The 20,471-nt window shown below is 39.0% G+C and overlaps 1 protein-coding gene across 1 annotated transcript in view; it reads left to right on the top strand.

The window, feature by feature from the left end:
* LOC128663743 (vasoactive intestinal polypeptide receptor-like) overlaps positions 1-20,471 on the top strand; it is a 299,650-nt gene that overhangs the window by 129,587 nt on the left and 149,592 nt on the right. The window contains exons 6-7 of the mRNA XM_053718222.1: positions 8,269-8,401; positions 8,518-8,671. Of these exons, the coding sequence (XP_053574197.1) occupies positions 8,269-8,401; positions 8,518-8,671 (287 nt within the window). The remainder of the gene's footprint in view (positions 1-8,268; positions 8,402-8,517; positions 8,672-20,471) is intronic.

Genomic DNA, 20,471 nt, shown 5'->3' with positions numbered 1-20,471 from the left:
TGTCCCACAAATCTGTCTATAATACTTCCCATCGTTGTTGAAATAATTGTGGGTCAGTATATAGTTTATACCATCCAAAATGAAATCACATTGTGTCTTGGGTACACTTGTATCTTTCTTTAAAAAATGGCTTACGGCTTTTAATCCCTCTATATGGGGTATACTTGTATAAAGTGATGCCACATCGCATGTGGCTATTATATATTCGCTGTCCCAGGTAATATCTTTCAAAATTGTAAGTATGTGTATGGAGTCTCTTTTATATGAAGGGAGGTTAGTAACGTATTTTTGCAGGTTTTTATCTATATATTCGGATAGATTACATGTCAATGATCCTATGCCAGAGATTATTGGTCTTCCGGGCGGGTTTGTTAGGGATTTGTGTATTTTGGGTAGGTAGTAAAACACCGGGGTAATGGGGTGTTTAACCCCGATGTATCTATGTTCTTTATCATTTAGGATCCCCAGTGTTTTAGCTTTCTCTAGTATATCATCTAGTTCTTTAGTATAGGTTTTAACAGGATTACTGAGTAGGCGTTGATATGTTGAGGTATCGCTCAGTATTCTCTTGCTTTCATTCTCATAATCTGCTTTATTTAGGATGACAATACCTCCCCCTTTGTCTGCAGGTTTGATAACAATCCCACTATCTCTTTCTAGTCTCCGAATAGTTTCTATTTGGACCTTGGAAAGATTGTGCTTATGATTTTTATTGTGAATGTTTCTAATCTCGTTACATACCACTGTATCAAAAGTCTCAATCGCATTACCTTTGTGCTGGGTGGGATAAAAACTAGATTTGGGTTTTAAATCTGTGTGAATAAATTGGTCTTGGGTGACATAATTCCTACCAAATGAGGAGTTGTTTTCAAAAGGTGTTTTTGTGAAGAATCTTTTTAATGTTAGTTTCCTAACAAATTCCTTAATGTGTACAAATGTCTGAAATTTATCTAGACCTCTCGATGGTGCAAAACTGAGCCCAAGATCTAGTATCTTTGTTTCTTTCTCAGTGAGTGTTTTTGAGCTAAGGTTATATATGCCTTTTCCCAGTGAGTCGCTATCTGCTGCACTCTCTTTCTCGTTGGACATTGGTGTCTTCTGTTTCTTGATAAGTCTAGTGTCCCCTCTTTTACCCCTGCGGGCCTTTCTTAGATGGTTAAAGTTCTTTGTTGTTCTAATCTGGTATCCCTTCTTCCTTCCAAAGTTTTCTCTTTCTCTCTGGGTGCCTTCTGGCCTATCCCTAAAAAAACTGCATCTGATGTTGAGGATTCTATAGATCTCTCATCATTTCCCTGTGTGTGAGTTCTCTGATTGCTTTCGTTTGGTGTGCATTCATTGTCTTCATTTTGTATGTGGGAAAATCTATTACTTGTATTGATGTATCTGTCTCTCCAGTGCTGTCTGTTATTTGGTTGTTGCTCGGCATGGTTATCCTCATATATGTGTTGACCATTCTGCCTCTCCCCTTTTCTTTGGGTGTATGTGTTCCTTTCTTGTCTGTTAGGTTCATACCCCCTATTGTCCCATGATGAGGTCTCATCATACCTGTGTGTATCCCTATTGTGGGGATAGTATCCCTTGTTTCCCCTTGGGTATATCTCACCGTTTCTATTTCTATCTCTATTGTTAGATGGATAGTAATGATTGTCATATTCATTATAGTGGTGTTGGTTATTTGGGTGCCATCTGCTTTTTCCATGTGGGTAGTGCTGGCCTCTGTCTCTACTATTCCAATATTCTGCATTGTAGTCGTCATGTCTATTGTATCTCTGTGGGCCCTTATTCCAATATTCTATATTATAACTTTCATGTCTATTGTACCTCTGTGGACCCTTGGAAGGATTTGGCCAATCATGTTGATAATTTCTCCCATTGTGTCTATTCGGTCTGTATTGTTGATTAAATGGTTGTGTGTAGTATTCATTGTAATTGTTTCTAGATGCCAAATTTTGTGATGTTTTGGCTGAATTTCTACCTTTTCTGTTATGTTTTACTTCAGTCCAAGAATCTTGATTATCATTATTTATTTCAGCTCTTTGGGGTTCGTTAGTCTTATTATTAGTAGTTGTTTTGTCTACGTGTATATTGTCTGTCTTTGGCTCTAACATACTGTTTTGACTTTCTATCTCTTTGTTTAGTTTCTTTGTTTTTCTACTTATAATATCTTCTTTTATTTTCGTTACTTTTTTAATAAGGTTGTTTTTTCTCTCTGGTATATCTGTCGAGTCGGTGGATGAACTCTCTATATTTAGTAGTATTTCTTCATCCTCTTTTATTTCATAGTCTAGGTCTTTTATTAGAGATTCCCTGTACTCTATGATAAGTCCCATTAGTTGCCTGGATGTAGCAATTAGAATTTTTGCCCATTTGTCAAGAAACTCTGGTTTAGATAATTGGAAAGCACAATCTTTTTTCATAATCAAACCTTTAGGAATTATATCTAACTCCAGACATTTCTTCAAAAATGAGATTTCTGCTTTATATTTGACTTCTGATGTTAACAGTTTCTCTAAGTCTTTGAAGATAGATATAATGTCAAGAGTATCTGTTTCTCTAGAATTGTCATTTCCATTTGTATCTAGTATATTAAATGTTATATCTTGCCTTAAGGTTCTTAGTGATTCCATATTCTTATGTAGTATGAGCGAATGGATATACTAGTATGACTTCCAGGGAGTATATATCTAAGCCCTAGGCCGTAATGGAACTTTCTAAATGTATGCAAAATAAATATAGGTGTAAGGCACTATAAAATTGAATTTACTATAGATATATGCTATAGCTCTAGGTGTGAAAAATCACTTCCAGTAAACTAGAGCTGTGGATGGTGTGGAGTAAGGTCTGTATGTAATATAACAGATAACTTAAAGAGGCTCGAAACCCTAGCTGCTACGGTAGTTGCTAGAGCGGAAAGTTATGCTGTGGGACGATCAAACCAAGCGCTTGGGGTATACCTAAAGTCGCTCTACACAGAGGTGTTCTAGCTCACCTATAAGTCGTAATGTGGATCAAATAAACAACGTGTAAAGCGCCAATAGGATGAAGACATCGCCTGGAATGGATGAAGAATTTGGCTCGGCTGAGTGAAGACAACTCAAGGTAGGAAGATCTTCAGGGGGGTAGTGTTAGGTTTTTTCAAGGGGGGTTTGGGTGGGTTAGAGTAGGGGTGTGTGGGTGGTGGGTTTTAATGTTGGGGGGTTGTATTTTTATTTTACAGGCAAAAGAGCTGTTTTCTTTGGGGCATGCCCCGCAAAAGGCTCTTTTAAGGGCTGGTAAGGTAATAGAGCTGGTATCTTTTAAATGTAGAATAGGGTAGGGATTTTTTTTTATTTTGGGGGGCTTTGTTATTTTATTAGGGGGCTTAGAGTAGGTGTAATTAGCTTAAAATTGTTGTAATATTTTTATAATGTTTGTAAAAAAAAAATTATTTTTTGTAACTTAGTTCTTTTTTATTTTTTGTAATTTAGTTAGTGTATTTATTTGTAGGTATTTGTATTTAATTTATTTAATGATAGTGTAGTGTTAGGTTTAATTGTAACTTAGGTTAGGATTTATTTTACTGGTAATTTTGTATTTCTTTTAGCTAGGTAGTTATTAAATAGTTATTGACTATTTAATAGCTATTGTACCTAGTTAAAATAAATACAAAGTTACCTGTAAAATAAATATAAACCCTAAAATAGCTACAATGTAATTATTAATTACATTGTAGCTATCTTAGGGTTTATTTTACAGGTAAGTATTTAGTTTTAAATAGGATTCATTTATTTAATGATAGTGTAGTGTTAGGTGTAATTGTAACTTAGGTTAGTTTTTATTTTACAGGTAAATTTCTCTTTATTTTAGCTAGGTAGCTATTAAATAGTTAATAACTATTTAATAGTTATTCTACCTAGTTAAAATAAATTGAAAGTTACCTGTAAAATTAAAATAAACCCTAAAATAGCTACAATGTAACTATTAGTTATATTGTAGCTAGTTTAGGGTTTATTTTACAGGTAAGTATTTAGCTTTAAATAGGAATAATTTAGTTAATAAGAGTTAATTTATTTCGTTAGATTTAAATTAGATTTAATTTAGGGGTTGTTAGGGTTAGGGGGGCAGGATAGGGGTTAATAAAAATATTATAGGTGGCGACGGTTTAGGGGGGGCAGATTAGGGGTTAATAAGTTTAATATAGGTGGCAGCGGGGTTCGGGAGCAGCAGGATAAGGGTTAATAACTTTATTAGGGGTGGCGGTGGTATAGGGGGGCAGGATAGGGGTTAATTGGTATTATGTAGGTGGCGGCGGGGGCCGGGAGCGGCGGTTTAGGGGTTAACAGATTTCTTAGAGTTGCAGCGGGGTCTGGGAGCGGTGGTTTAGGGGTTAAAATGTTTAATATAGGTGGCGGCGGTGTAGGGGGGTCAGATTAGGGGTGCTTAGACTCGGGGTACATGTTAAGGTGTTAGGTGTACACACTTCCCATAGGAATGAATGGGATGTCAGGCAGCAGCGAACTTGAACTTTCGCTATGGTCTGACTCCCATTGATTCCTATGGGATCCGCCACCTCCAGGACGGCGGATTGAAAACCAGGTACGCTGGGCCGTAAAAGTGCCGAGTGTACCTGCTGGGATTTTGATAACTCCCAAAAGTAGTCAGATTGTGCCGAACTTGCGTTGGGAACATCTGGAGTGACATAAGAACCGATCTGTGTCGGACTGAGTCCGGCGGATCGATGCTTACGTCACCAGATTCTACTTTTGCCGGTCTGTATGGCTTGATAACTTTGGCTGAATCAGCCTCGCCTCAAATACGCTGCGGAATTCCAGCGTATTTGAGGTTGACAGCTTGATAACTAGGCCAATAAAGTAAAGTTACAATTATTAACTAACTACCTATTTAAAAATAAAAACAAACTTACCTGTGAAATAAAAATAAAACCTAAGCTTAAACTAAATAAAAACTAACATTACTAATAATACCAAAAAAAAAAAAAACTAACATTACTAAAAATGATAAACCTAACATTACTAAAATTACCAAAATAATAAAAATTATTCCTATTCTAATACCCCGTTTAAAAAAAACAAAAAAAAAACACCCCAAAATAAAAAAAACATAATCTATTGCCCAAAAATGTAAACAAATACCCCCTAACATTACAAACCCCCAAACTAAAAAAAACCTAACTCAAAAAAACCTAATCTACCCATTGCCCCCTAAAATGGCATTTGCATGTGCATTGCCCTTAAAAGGGCATTCAGCGCTTTTACAGTCCATTCAAAATAAAAAAAAGCCCTAATCTAAAAAAAACACCCCCTCGAAAAAAATAACACTAACCCCAAAATCGGTACTCACTGTTCCTGAAGTCCTGCGAAAGATCTTCATCCCAGCAGTGAAGCATCTTCATCCAGGCGGCTCCATCTGTATCCATTGCAGAACGGCATCTTCTATCTTCATCCCAGTGGAGGCTTAGCAGTCGTTAGATGTGCGGAGGCGAAGTTCCAGGCTGAGGTCCAGACGGAGATCCAGGCAGAGGTCCATCGGTCCGACATGGAGGTCCTCTTCATGTGATCGTCCGTCGCACACTGAGGATTGAATGCAAGGTACCCCTTTTATATTGGGGTACCGTTGCATTCCTTTTGGCTGAAAATTCAAATCAGCCAATAGGAATGCAACAGTATTGGCTGAAAATTCAAATCCGCCAATAGAATTGAAGCAGCTCTCATCCTATTGACTGATTTGAATTTTTCAGTCAATAGGAATGCAAGGGTACCCCAATATAAAAGGGGTACCTTGCATTCAATCTTTAGTGTGCGGCAGATGATCACATGAAGAGGACCTCCATGTCGGACTGATGGACCTCCTCCTCTGCGCATCCAACGATCTACCTCGGCTGGGATAAAGATAGAAGATGCCGGTCCCACGATGGATGCAGATGGAGCCGCCTGGAGGAAGATGCTTCGCCGCTGGGATGAAGATATTTTGCCGGACTTCAGAAAATGTCAGTATCGATTTAGGGGTTAGTGTTAGTTTTTATTTATTTTTTATTTTTTTTAGATTAGGGCTTTTTTTATTTTTAATGGGCTGTAAAATGAGCTGAATCCCCTTTTACGATTAATGCCGCTACAAATGCCCTTTTCGGGGCAATGGATAGATTAATTCTTTTTTAGTTTGGTTTTTTTCTTTAGGGGTTTGGGGGGGGGTTGTAATGTTAGGGGTATTTGTTAAAATGTTTTGGCAAAAGAGCTGTTAACTTTAGGGCAGTGCCCTACAAAAAGCCCTTTAAGGGCTATTGGTAGTTTATTATAAATTAGGTTTTTTTTTATTTTGGGGTGGGTTTTTTATACAGGGTATTAGAAAAGGAATAATTGTTATTATTTTGGATAATTTCGTTTGCTATTTTTTATAATGGTAGTTTTTTATTTTTTGTAATTTTAGTGTTTATTATTTTTTGTAATTGTAGTTTTAATTTTTTTGTAATGTTAGGTTTTATTATGTTTAGTAATGCTAGGTTTAATTATTTTTAGTATTTTTTTTTTTAAACAAGTAATGTTAGTTTTTTTTTAGTTTAAACGTAGGTTTTATTTTTATTTCACAAGTAAGTTTGTATTTATTTTGACTAGGTAGTTAGTAAATAGTAATATTGTATCTAACTTAGGTTTTACTTTTATTTTACAGGTAACTTTGTATTTATTTTTAAATAGGTAGTTAGCTAATTATTATAACTTTACATTAGGTGTATTTTTAATTATGTTAAAGTTAAAGAGTGTTAGGTTTAGGGGTTAATAGTTTAATTTAGCTAGTTGCGATGTGGTGGGATGGTGGTTTAGAGGTTAATTATTTTATTTAGTGTTTGCAATGTGGGGGGACGCCGTTTTTGGGGTTTAATAGGTTTAGAGGTTAATAGGTTTATTTAGTGTTGGCGATGTGGGGATCGGCGTTTTAGAGGGTAATAGGTTTAGTTTGTGATGGCAAGGTGGGGGGCAGTGGTTTAGAGGTTAATAGGTTTAGTTAGTGTCAGCGATGTAGGGGAATGGGGGTTAAGAGGTTAATAGGGTTAGTTAGTTTTGGTGATGTGGGGGGCAGTGGTTTAGAAGTTAATAGGTCTAGTTAGTGTTGGCGATGTGGGGAGCGGAGGTTTAGAGGTAAACAGGTTTAGTTAGTGTCTGCGATGTTGGGGAACGGCGGTTTAGGGGTTAATAGGTTTAGATAGTGTTGGTGATGTGGTGGGCGTTAGTTTAGGGGTTAATAGTTTTATTTAGTCTCGGCGATGTCAGGGAACAGCGGTTTAGGGGTTAATAGTTTTATTTAGTGTTTTAGTGTTGGTGATGTTTGGGAACTGCGATTTAGATGAACAATGAGAAATTCCGAAAATGAATTAAGAATGGATCCGAAAATTCGGAAACTGATTTATTCATTTTCGGAATTTTAGCTATGGTGCCGATTTGGAAATTCAGATTCATTCGAATCTCCGAATCGCCCAAAATTCGGCTGAAAACAAAATTCGGACAAAACTAATTGCACATGTCTAAGTGAAATGAAACCAAGAAATGTGATATCCTAGAAGTGTGAAGATGCAAATGAAATAGAGCAAACATCTTCAATGAGTGGCAAACATAAGTCAAGTAGTTAATTGTGGATATGAGGTGCTAGGATCAGGAAATATTAATATTCTCATTGATTCAGAAACACTTTACACTAGAAGAGAAATTGTTTTTAATTTTATATAAGATTCAACAATTGCAGTTTATTGCTAACAAAGAGCTAAATTTAAGGTTACATAAAAAATACAGTACCAGTTTGAGCAATACATTTCACTAGCTCATGTGACCGGTATTGAGACCAGTGTTCCCTCTAAAGCCAGTTTTGTGAGCGGCAGTGAAAGAGTTAATAAGGGAACCACATCTTGCAGTCTGCATTGTGTAGTGTTTGCTAATTGATCTAATTAACTGTTTTACTGCTGGGCCGCTCAATAAATTGGCCTTAGAGGGAACACTGATTGAGACTAAAGATATTATGAAGCTGTGACTAGTTGACTTAAACCTTCCATTTTATAGATAGTGATCATTACAAATAAATAGGACTTACATTTTATAATCTGTTTTAATTGGTAATTCTTACACTAATAACTTGGTCACCAAATGGATGCGGGTATCACAATGCAAAGTATTGCAGATCTCACTAACAACCAAGGTTTTAATACTTTGGTAAACTATGTCTAAGTTGATACACACATATATAAAATAAATGCTGACCAATAACATGTTTTTTTTTTATGTATAGGAAGTTGTACTGCCACAGGAATTTTATTCACATGAACCTGTTTGTGTCATTCATTCTCCGTGGAGTTGCTGTGTTTGTTAAAGATGCAATTCTGTTTGCTGATGATGATGTTGACCACTGCACTATGTCCACGGTAAGATCTTGGTTTGAATTGATAGATGAGAGAGATGAGTCAGAAGGTACTCAATGTCCATTTTACCAGTCAGTCTTTCATACTTGGTTTACACTTTCCTCTCCTTCTCATTGCAGATTGGGTGTAAAGCAGCTATGGTATTTTTCCAATACTCTGTGCTTGCAAACTTTTTGTGGCTGTTGGTGGAGGGGATGTATCTGCACACTCTACTCACCCTCACCTTCATCTCCCAGAGAAGATACTTTTGGTGGTATATTGTCATTGGATGGGGTGAGTATCCAACATGTGTATCTATTTTAATGTAAAATTAATTTAATTAAAAAAACCATATATGTGTAAAATGCAAATAATAGATATTTTTAGTATCATTAAATTGCTAGCCTATAACAATGTGCTAATCCTTGTGAAGAGGTTAAATATGTAGTTATAATCAATTCTAGAGCAGCAATCCACTACTTCAACCAAGCTAAACCCATCTGGTGGGCCAATGATAATAAAAGGCAGGCATATGTGTGTAACCACAAACCACCAGCTAGATCACAGTAGTGCATTGCTATTCTGTAGCTGCCTTTAATGCTTTTGCAGAGGTTAAAGGGACATCAAACCCAATCTTTTTCTTTAATAATTCAGATAGAGCATATCATTTTAAACAACTTTCCAATTTACTAATCAGTTAACTAATTAATAATTCTCTTGGTATCCTTTGTTAAATAATTCTCTTGGTATCCTTTGTTAAAATAGCATATCTAGATAGGCTTATTAGCTTGGAGCTAGCTGCTGATTGTTGGTTGATCTTGTATGCCCATTTTATTTGGCTTACACATGTGTTTAGCTAGCTCTCAGGAGTGCATTGCTTCTTCTTCAATAAAAGATACCAAGATAATGAAGCAAAATTGATAGTAGAAGTAAATTGGAAAATTGTTTAAAAATGTATAATCTATCTGAATCAGGAAAGAAACATTTTGGGTTTCATGTCCCTTTAAAAACATAGTTATACACAAACAATAGTGAAATAATAAAATGCTTCAACACATTACATTTTCTTTTTTTTATCTTTAATGTCTCTTTAAGGAGAGTTATGGAAACATAAATCTTAACGATTTACAGGTGAATATATAGTTCTTATTGAACCACTATGTTTTGTTTAATACATTGAGCTCTTTAAGGCCCCAATAATCAAAAGTACTATGAGACTGCAACATTTTTAAATGGATTTACCGCTATGTTGGCGAGCCTGTCAAAATATTCCAAACTCTCGACATAGTGGCATCCCCAAGAGGCGTTTAATATACATGCCATTGGTCAGAGATGCTGGCTATAGACAACACCCAGCATCACAGACCATATTGGCGATGTATATTAAATGATCCCTGGAATATAACTGCGTGTGCCTAACCACTAATCCTAATGCCCCTAAACTGAAGTACTCCACGATCGCAAACTAACACTGCACTAATAAAGATTTAAACCACCACATACCCACAGCAAGTATCTATCCTATTAACCCATATGCCACCAGATACCCACAGCAAGTATCTATCCTATTAACCCTTATGCCGCCACATACCCCAAACGCAAACTTACCTAACACCTAACCCCCCTCTAAACTAAATCCCCTAAGTTACAATATAAATCTAAGTAAACAAATAAATAAACCTAAACCAAAAAAAATTAAACCTAAAACGCAAAGCAGTGATCCAAATCCTACCAGTGATGGAAAAAGAAATATGAATTAACTATTCAATAAATTAGAAGATCTAACTAAGATAGAACACAGACACTGGTGGGATTGGTGCAAAGAAAAAAATTCCCAGAGGTCTGAGGATCTTTAAAAACTGCTCCTTTAAGAATGATACAACTTGTACAGAAAAAATAGTTTGACATTTTAAAGGATTGCTTATTTAAGCTTATTGAATTACTTATAGACCACTGAGATAAATTGGTTAAAGAGGTTGGTTTGGAAATTGAATCAGTCCAGAAAGAATTGGAACAATTTGCATGTCATGTGGATTATCAAAAGCTTAATGAGCAAACATTAAAAACAACTGATGAGTATCACAATGAATTAATAAAACAAAAAAAATTAAAAATGCTTAGAGATGAAGAGGACTATTCTAAATGGGAGGTCTTCACTCTTAGTAGAACCCCTAGACCCAACAAAATTGATACACAAAATGAATGGCAAGTTGTGCAATAGACAGTTTGGCAACATACAAATTGGTAATAACACTAAACAAACTAATCAACCTCTGAATGGTAGAATAAACACCCCTATAAGGGTGGCCGCCTATGAAGAACCTCCAGTAAGACACAATGACCATTTTAACATAAATGAGCCTAATAGATATAATGAACCCTCATCAGGACATAATAGCCATTTCGATGTAAATATACCAAATGGATATAATGATTCTAGATCAGGTCAATTTAGTGTGAGTACATTGAACAGATATAAAATGCTGAATGGGCAAATGGGGACATATGAGGCTAGAAAAGAACATGATCCTCAGAATTTACCATCTACCTCTCAGGATTTTTTAGGGAGAGGCCATGCCAATTTGGCACCTTTGTGGAGGAAAAACACACAGAACACACATACCTTAAAAGGTCCCCAGAACTCAAATCAACCAAAAAATCAGGGACAAAAAAGACCATAAGGGGGTGCAGAAGTGGAGTGAAAACAACCCAAAAAAAGAAATTAGAGAAATTTAAACAAGGTATATTTAATTTATAATCAAGATCATTAACAGATGATGAAGAGAGAGTTTTGGGTAAAGGATTATCGTTCTGACCCTCTACCCCACATAACATGTTTAATTTATTAATTGACCTTAATAGATTTACAAGAAAATTGTCCCTCCAAAGGTATTTTGCGTTGAAGAATTTAAGACCAAAGGGGATAGAAGGGATCCCTATAATAACAGATAGTATGACCAACAATAGGGAGCAAATTACAATATTACAATATTATTTGTGAATATCTAGCTGATAACCTATTTGAAATTATATACATACGAATGTGAGTTTACCTTCCAATTTTACCCCTGTAATAGAGGAAGTTTCCTACATTGACCTAATTCAGTCCATGGTAATGGAAGATCTGGAAGGCATACCAAAACACTTTATGGGCAGGCACAACCGTTGACAAATTGAAAGGAAAGCTTTGTTTGGTTTGTCCAAAGAGTATAGTAATCCGCCAGGTGGTTAAAAGTGGTGGTGTTGTCATTCAAGACTACAATGACTATATTGAAGAATCAGATAGGATATTGAAATAACATAATTTATGCTTACCTGATAAATTTATTTCTCTTATAGTGTATCCAGTCCACGGATCATCCATTACTTATGGGATATTAACTCCTCCCCAACAGGAAGTGCAAGAGGATTCACCCAGCAGAGCTGCTATATAGCTCCTCCCCTAACTGCCATTACCAGTCATTCGACCGAAAACATGCAGAGAAAGGAAAACCATAGGGTGCAGTGGTGACTGTAGTTTAATGGAAAAATTACCTGCCTTAAAGTGACAGGGCGGGCCGTGGACTGGATACACTACAAGAGAAATAAATTTATCAGGTAAGCATAAATTATGTTTTCTCTTGTTAAGTGTATCCAGTCCACGGATCATCCATTACTTATGGGATACCAATACCAAAGCTAAAGTACACGGATGACGGGAGGGACAGGCAGGCTCTTTATACGGAAGGAACCACTGCCTGAAGAACCTTTCTCCCAAAAACAGCCTCCGAAGAAGCAAAAGTGTCAAATTTGTAAAATTTGGAAAAAGTATGAAGAGAAGACCAAGTTGCAGCCTTGCAAATCTGTTCAACAGAAGCCTCATTCTTAAAGGCCCAAGTGGAAGCCATAGCTCTAGTAGAATGTGCTGTAATTCTTTCAGGAGGCTGCTGTCCAGCAGTCTCATAGGCTAACCGTATTATGCTACGAAGTCAAAAGGAGAGAGAGGTAGCCGAAGCTTTTTGACCTCTCCTCTGACCAGAATAAACGACAAACAGGGAAGACGTTTGTCGAAAATCCTTAGTTGCCTGTAGATAAAATTTCAGGGCACGGACTACATCTAGATTGTGTAGCAGACGTTCCTTTTTCGAAGAAGGATTAGGACACAAAGATGGAACCACAATCTCTTGATTGATATTCCTGTTAGTGACCACCTTAGGTAGGAACCCAGGTTTAGTACGCAGAACTACCTTGTCTGAATGAAAAATCAGATAAGGAGAATCACAATGTAAGGCAGATAACTCAGAGACTCTTCGAGCCGAGGAAATCGCCATTAAAAACAGAACTTTCCAAGATAACAACTTGATATCAATGGAATGAAGGGGTTCAAACGGAACCCCCTGTAAAACATTAAGAACTAAGTTCAAACTCCATGGTGGAGCAACAGTTTTAAACACAGGCTTGATCCTAGCTAAAGCCTGACAAAAAGCTTGAACGTCCGGAACTTCTGACAGACGTTTGTGTAAAAGAATGGACAGAGCTGAAATCTGTCCCTTTAAGGAACTAGCGGATAAACCCTTTTCTAAACCTTCTTGTAGAAAAGACAATATCCTCGGAATCCTAACCTTACTCCATGAGTAACTCTTGGATTCGCACCAATATAAGTATTTGCGCCATATCTTATGGTAAATCTTTCTGGTAACAGGCTTCCTAGCCTGTATTAAGGTATCAATAACTGACTCAGAAAAACCACGTTTTGATAAAATCAAGCGTTCAATTTCCAAGCAGTCAGCTTCAGAGAAATTAGATTTTGATGTTTGAAGGGACCCTGGATCAGAAGGTCCTGTTTCAGAGGTAGCGACCAAGGTGGACAGGATGACATGTCCACTAGATCTGCATACCAAGTCCTGCGTGGCTATGCAGGCGCTATTAGAATCACTGATGCTCTCTCCTGTTTGATTCTGGCAATCAATCGAGGAAGCATCGGGAAGGGTGGAAACACATAAGCCATCCCGAAGGTCCAAGGTGCTGTCAAAGCATCTATCAGAACCGCTCCCGGATCCCTGGATCTGGACCCGTAACGAGGAAGCTTGGCGTTCTGTCGAGACGCCATGAGATCTATCTCTGGTTTGCCCCAACGTCGAAGTATTTGGGCAAAGACCTCCGGATGAAGTTCCCACTCCCCCGGATGAAAAGTCTGACGACTTAAGAAATCCGCCTCCCAGTTCTCCACTCCCGGGATGTGGATTGCTGACAGGTGGCAAGAGTGAGACTCTGCCCAGCGAATTATCTTTGATACTTGCATCATTGCTAGGGAGCTTCTTGTCCCTCCCTGATGGTTGATGTAAGCTACAGTCGTGATGTTGTCCGACTGAAACCTGATGAACCCCCGAGTTGTTAACTGGGGCCAAGCCAGAAGGGCATTGAGAACTGCTCTCAATTCCAGAATGTTTATTGGTAGGAGACTCTCCTCCTGATTCCATTGTCCCTGAGCCTTCAGAGAATTCCAGACAGCACCCCAACCTAGTAGGCTGGCGTCTGTTGTTACGATTGTCCAGTCCGGCCTGCTGAATGGCATCCCCCTGGACAGATGTGGCCGAGAAAGCCACCATAGAAGAGAATTTCTGGTCTCTTGATCCAGATTCAGAGTAGGGGACAAGTCTGAGTAATCCCCATTCCACTGACTTAGCATGCACAATTGCAGCGGTCTGAGATGTAGGCGTGCAAAGGGTACTATGTCCATTGCTGCTACCATTAAGCCGATCACCTCCATGCATTGAGCTGCTGACGGGTGTTGAATGGAATGAAGGACACGGCATGCATTTTGAAGCTTTGTTAACCTGTCTTCTGTCAGGTAAATCTTCATTTCTACAGAATCTATAAGAGTCCCCAAGAAGGGAACTCTTGTGAGTGGAAAGAGAGAACTCTTCTTTTCGTTCACCTTCCATCCATGCGACCTTAGAAATGCCAGTACTAACTCTGTATGAGACTTGGCAGTTTGAAAGCTTGAAGCTTGTATCAGAATGTCGTCTAGGTACGGAGCTACCGCAATTCCTCGCGGTCTTAGTACCGCCAGAAGAGCACCCAGAACCTTTGTGAAGATTCTCGGAGCCGTAGCCAATCCGAATGGAAGAGCTACAAACTGGTAATGCCTGTCTAGAAAGGCAAACCTTAGATACCGGTAATGATCTTTGTGAATCGGTATGTGAAGGTAAGCATCCTTTAAATCCACTGTGGTCATGTACTGACCCTTTTGGATCATGGGTAAAATTGTCCGAATAGTTTCCATTTTGAACGATGGAACTCTTAGGAATTTGTTTAGGATCTTTAAATCCAAGATTGGCCTGAAAGTTCCCTCTTTTTTGGGAACCACAAACAGATTTGAGTAAAACCCTTGTCCTTGTTCCGACCGCGGAACCGGATGGATCACTCCCATTAATAAAAGATCTTGTACGCAGCGTAGAAACGCCTCTTTCTTTATTTGGTTTGTTGACAACCTTGACAGATGAAATCTCCCTCTTGGGGGAGAGAATTTGAAGTCTAGAAGGTATCCCTGAGATATGATCTCTAACGCCCAGGGATCCTGGACATCTCTTGCCCAAGCCTGGGCGAAGAGAGAAAGTCTGCCCCCCACTAGATCCGTTCCCGGATCGGGGGCCCTCGATTCATGCTGTCTTAGGGGCAGCAGCAGGTTTCCTGGCCTGCTTGCCCTTGTTCCAGGACTGGTTAGGTCTCCAGCCTTGTCTGTAGCGAGCAACAGCTCCTTCCTGTTTTGGTGCAGAGGAAGTTGATGCTGCTCCTGCTTTGAAATTACGAAAGGAACGAAAATTAGACTGTCTAGCCTTAGGTTTGGCTCTGTCTTGAGGCAGGGCATGGCCTTTACCTCCTGTAATGTCAGCGATAATTTCTTTCAACCCGGGCCCGAATAAGGTCTGCCCTTTGAAAGGTATATTAAGCAATTTAGATTTAGAAGTAACGTCAGCTGACCAGGATTTTAGCCACAGTGCTCTGCGTGCCTGAATGGCGAATCCGGAATTCTTAGCCGTAAGTTTAGTTAAATGTACTACGGCATCTGAAATAAATGAGTTAGCTAACTTAAGGGCTTTAAGCTTGTGTGTAATCTCATCTAATGGAGCTGATTCAAGTGTCTCTTCCAGAGACTCAAACCAAAATGCTGCTGCAGCCGTGACAGGCGCAATGCATGCAAGAGGTTGCAATATAAAACCTTGTTGAACAAACATTTTCTTAAGGTAACCCTCTAACTTTTTATCCATTGGATACAGCTATCCTCCACCGGGATAGTGGTACGCTTAGCTAAAGTAGAAACTGCTCCCTCCACCTTAGGGACCGTTTGCCATAAGTCCCGTGTGGTGGCGTCTATTGGAAACATCTTTCTAAATATCGGAGGGGGTGAGAACGGCACACCGGGTCTATCCCACTCCTTAGTAACAATTTCAGTAAGTCTCTTAGGTATAGGAAAAACGTCAGTACTCGCCGGTACCGCAAAATATTTATCCAACCTACACATTTTCTCTGGTATTGCAACTGTGTTACAATCATTCAGAGCCGCTAACACCTCCCCTAGTAATACACGGAGGTTTTCCAGCTTAAATTTAAAATTTGAAATATCTGAATCCAGTTTGTTTGGATCAGAACCGTCACCCGCAGAATGAAGCTCTCCGTCCTCATGTTCTGCAAATTGTGACGCAGTGTCTGACATGGCCCTAATATTATCAGCGCACTCTGTTCTCACCCCAGAGTGATCACGCTTACCTCTTAGTTCTGGTAATTTAGCCAAAACTTCAGTCATAACAGTAGCCATATCCTGTAATGTGATTTGTAATGGCCGCCCAGATGTACTCGGCGCTACAATATCACGCACCTCCCGAGCGGGAGATGCAGGTACTGACACGTGAGGCGAGTTAGTCGGCATAACTCTCCCCTCGTTGTTTGGTGAAATATGTTCAATTTGTACAGATTGACTTTTATTTAAAGTAGCATCAATACAGTTAGTACATAAATTTCTATTGGGCTCCACTTTGGCTTTAGCACATATAGCACAGATATCTTCCTCTGAATCAGACATGTTTAACACACTAGCAAATAAACTAGCAACTTGGAAATACTTTTCAAGTAATTTACTATAATATGAAAACGTACTGTGCCTATAAGAAGCACAGAAAAAGTTATGACAGTTGAAAATTAATAAACTGAAAAGTTATAGCATCAAATCTTTGTAAAAAACACAATTTTAGCAAAGGATTGCTCCCATTAGCAAAGGATAACTAACCCTGATAGCAGAAAAAAAAAAAAATACAGAAATAAACGTTTTTTTATCACAGTCAACTACAATCTCACAGCTCTGCTGTGAGTGATTACCTCCCTCAAAACAAGTTTTGAAAACCCCTGAGTTCTGTAGAGATGAACCGGATCATGCAGGGAAGACAATAAACTTCTGACTGAATTTTTTGATGCGTAGCAAAAGCGCCAAAAAAGGCCCCTCCCCCTCACACATAACAGTGAGAGAGATCAGTAAACTGTCATAAATTAAATGAAACGACTGCCAAGTGGAAAAAAATAGTGCCCAAAACATTTTTTCACCCAGTACCTCAGAAAATTAAACGATTTTACATGCCAGCAAAAAACGTTTAACATTAATAAATTGAGTGTTATTAAAAAGCCTGTTGCTAGTCCCTGCAAATTAGGCTAAAGTTTTATGCATACAGTATAATTCCAGTGAAGTGCCATTCCCCAGAATACTGAAGTGTAAAATATACATACATGACAGCCTGATACCAGTTGCTGCTACTGCATTTAAGGCTGAGTTTACATTATATCGGTATGGCAGAATTTTCTCATCAATTCCATTGTCAGAAAATAATAAGCTGCTACATACCTCTTTGCAGATTAATCTGCCCGCTGTCCCCTGATCTGAAGTTTACCTCTCCTCAGATGGCCGAGAAACAGCAATATGATCTTAACTACTCCGGCTAAAATCATAGAAAAACTCAGGTAGATTCTTCTTCAAATTCTACCAGAGAAGGAATAACACACTCCGGTGCTATTATAAAATAACAAACTTTTGATTGAAGGTATGAAACTAAGTATAATCACCACAGTCCTCTCACACATCCTATCTATTCGTTGGGTGCAAGAGAATGACTGGTAATGGCAGTTAGGGGAGGAGCTATATAGCAGCTCTGCTGGGTGAATCCTCTTGCACTTCCTGTTGGGGAGGAGTTAATATCCCATAAGTAATGGATGATCCGTGGACTGGATACACTTAACAAGAGAAATAGGGAATATTATCTTCCTCTTAAAAAAGATCTGACTAAAGATTACCTACGGATCTTGAGGACTCTTTTGGATTATGGTAGTAGGGAGGGCATTCTGACAAAAAAAATAAAAAGTGTTTTAATTACCTATGCAACCTAGTGTGCCCTTCTACTACTACAATATCTCTAAGATACACAAAAATGTAAACAAACCCCCTGGTAGACCCATAATCGCGGGAATTAATATACTATCTGATAATTTATCGGCTTACATTTATGAGTTTTTACAGAAATTTGTTTGTGTACTGCCTTCATATTTGAGAGACACTACAGACATGTTGCAAAAACTATCTGAAATCCATAGAAGTGAAAATATGCTATGGATACCTTGTGATGTTAGTGCGTTATACTCGAATATATAGCATAAACTAGGATTAGAAGCCATGGATTTTTATTTAGAAATAGGCATATACAGTGGCGGCTGGTGACTTTTGAGGATGGGGGAGCACTAGCCCCGCCCCTCAGATGGCCCCGCCCATTTTAATGTGTGTGTGTGTGTGTATGTATATATATCTATATATAACTTATATTATCAAATTTGCTTCATTCTCTTTGTATCCTTTATTGAAAGAGCATCAATATCTCACTGAGAGCTAGTTGAACATATTGGGTGAGCCAATGACATGAGGCATATATGTGCAGGCACTAAACATCAGTTAATTCCCAGTAGTGCATTGCTGCTTTTGAGCCTACCTAGGTATCCTTTTTTACAACAGATATCAAGAGAACAAAGCATATTAGTTAAAAAAGTAAATTGGAAAGTTGTTTAAAATTGTTTTATCTGAATCATGAAAGGAAAAATGTGGGTTCAGTGTCCCTTTAACTCATTATTACATTTTCTTCATAATGTACATTTGGAGGTTACCTGCATATAATTTATGGTTATTAGAGAGAGAGGGGAGGAGAGAGAGAGAGGGGGGGAGAGAGAGAGATAGGGGGGAGAGAGAGAGATAGGGGGGAGAGAGAGACAGACAGAGAGGGGAGAGAGAGAGGGGGAGATAAAGAGCGAGATACAGAGAGAGAGACATAGTGAGAAGGGTGAGAGAGAGGGAGAGAGACACAGAGAGAGAGCAACAAAGAGGGGGGAGAGAGAGATACAGAGAGGGGGATAGTGAGATACAGAGAGGGGGAAAGAGAGAGACATAGGGGGAAGAGGGAGAGAGGGGGAGAGATACAAACACACAGATACAGAGAGGGGGGGAGAGATACAGAGACAGCGAGGGGGAGAGATATAATGACAGGGGGAGATACAGAGAGGGGGGAGAGATACAGAGACAGCGAGGGGGAGAGATAAAATGACAGGGGGGAGATACAGAGACAGAGAGGGGAGATATAGAGACAGAGAGGGGAGATACACAGACAGAGAGGGGGAGAGATACAGAGACAGAGAGGGGGAGAGATACAGAGACAGAGAGAGGGGAGGGATACAAAGACAGAGAGGGGGGAGGGATACAGAGACAGACAGGGGGGAGAGATACAAAGACAGAGAGGGGGGAGAGATACAGAGACAGACAGGGGGGAGAGATACAAAGACAGAGAGGGGGGAGAGATACAGAGACAGAGAGGGGGAGAGAGACAGAGAGGGGGGAGAGATACAGAGACAGAGAGGTGGAGGGGGGAGAGATACAGAGACAGAGAGGGGGGAGAGATACAAAGACAGAGAGGGGGTAGAGATACAAAGACAGAGAGGGGGAAGAGATACAGATAGGGGGGAGAGATACAGAGACAGAGAGGGGGGAGAAATACAAACACAGAGAGGGGGGAGAGATACAGAGACAGAAAGTGTTGGCAAATTTACATAGGGAAATCATGGTTTTGCCACTGTAATTTAAACTATTTAATACCTGAATAGTTAAAACACTGACAAGGGAGGCACTAGGCAGCCAATAATGACTCTACCCTAGAGCTTTCCAAACTTTTCATGTTGGTGACACACTTTTTAGACCTACATCATTTCGCGACACGGTAATTCAGTTGTACTAGCAAACAGGAGGTTAAACTAACTTGTTTTAAGAGATATGGACACATACATAAATGATATAATAACAAAATCTATTTACAAGTAACAGTAAGTATGTGCAAGAATTAAAAAAAGTTTAATATCACTAATAGCTACTTACTATTTTAATGGGATGTATGAGGTTGATGGGATGAACAGTTTCGGAATATTTGGTGGAATATTAGATAAAGACACTCGCATTTCATCATCAAGCATTTTTAAGCTTCCACTTCCTATCCATATATCAAGAACAAGAGCAGCAATGCACTACTGGGAGCTAGTTGCAAAAAAATCCCTCTGACTTCTGCTCAGCGTTTAAGCTGCCACCCTCAGAGCTCTGTGAGTCCGACTGACTACTGCCCGGGCTGCAAACACACTGTTGTCCCACTCACTGGCTACACGTGCAGTCACAAGCCAATGTGTCGCCAATGGTAATACTTTCAGTTCCCACTGAGTTGTGCCAATTGGTTAAGATGATCTGTGACCCACTAGGTATCAATCACGTGTCAACCATGTGATATCTGTGTAGCAGGCAGGTGGAAAGTCAGAAACCAAAAAACTATTTAAAAAAAAATAATTAAATTTTAAAAAAAATTTGTGCTGAAGCAGGGACACACCTACACACTGCTGCCGACACACTAGTGTGTCCCGACACACAGTTTGGAAAGCACTGCTCTACCCCCTGGCTGGAATTTATTAGCCTGCACACTCTGCAGAGATGTTATTGCTAAATAGCAAGCACAGACATTCACATAGGATAGAAGCTTTATGCTGTGGGATTTAG

This window comes from Bombina bombina, chromosome 1, assembly GCF_027579735.1.
Source record: "Bombina bombina isolate aBomBom1 chromosome 1, aBomBom1.pri, whole genome shotgun sequence".
In the NCBI taxonomy this organism is placed as follows: Eukaryota; Metazoa; Chordata; class Amphibia; order Anura; family Bombinatoridae; genus Bombina; species Bombina bombina.
Note: the sequence above shows the minus strand (reverse complement) of the source record. Positions and strands in the feature narration are given on the sequence as shown.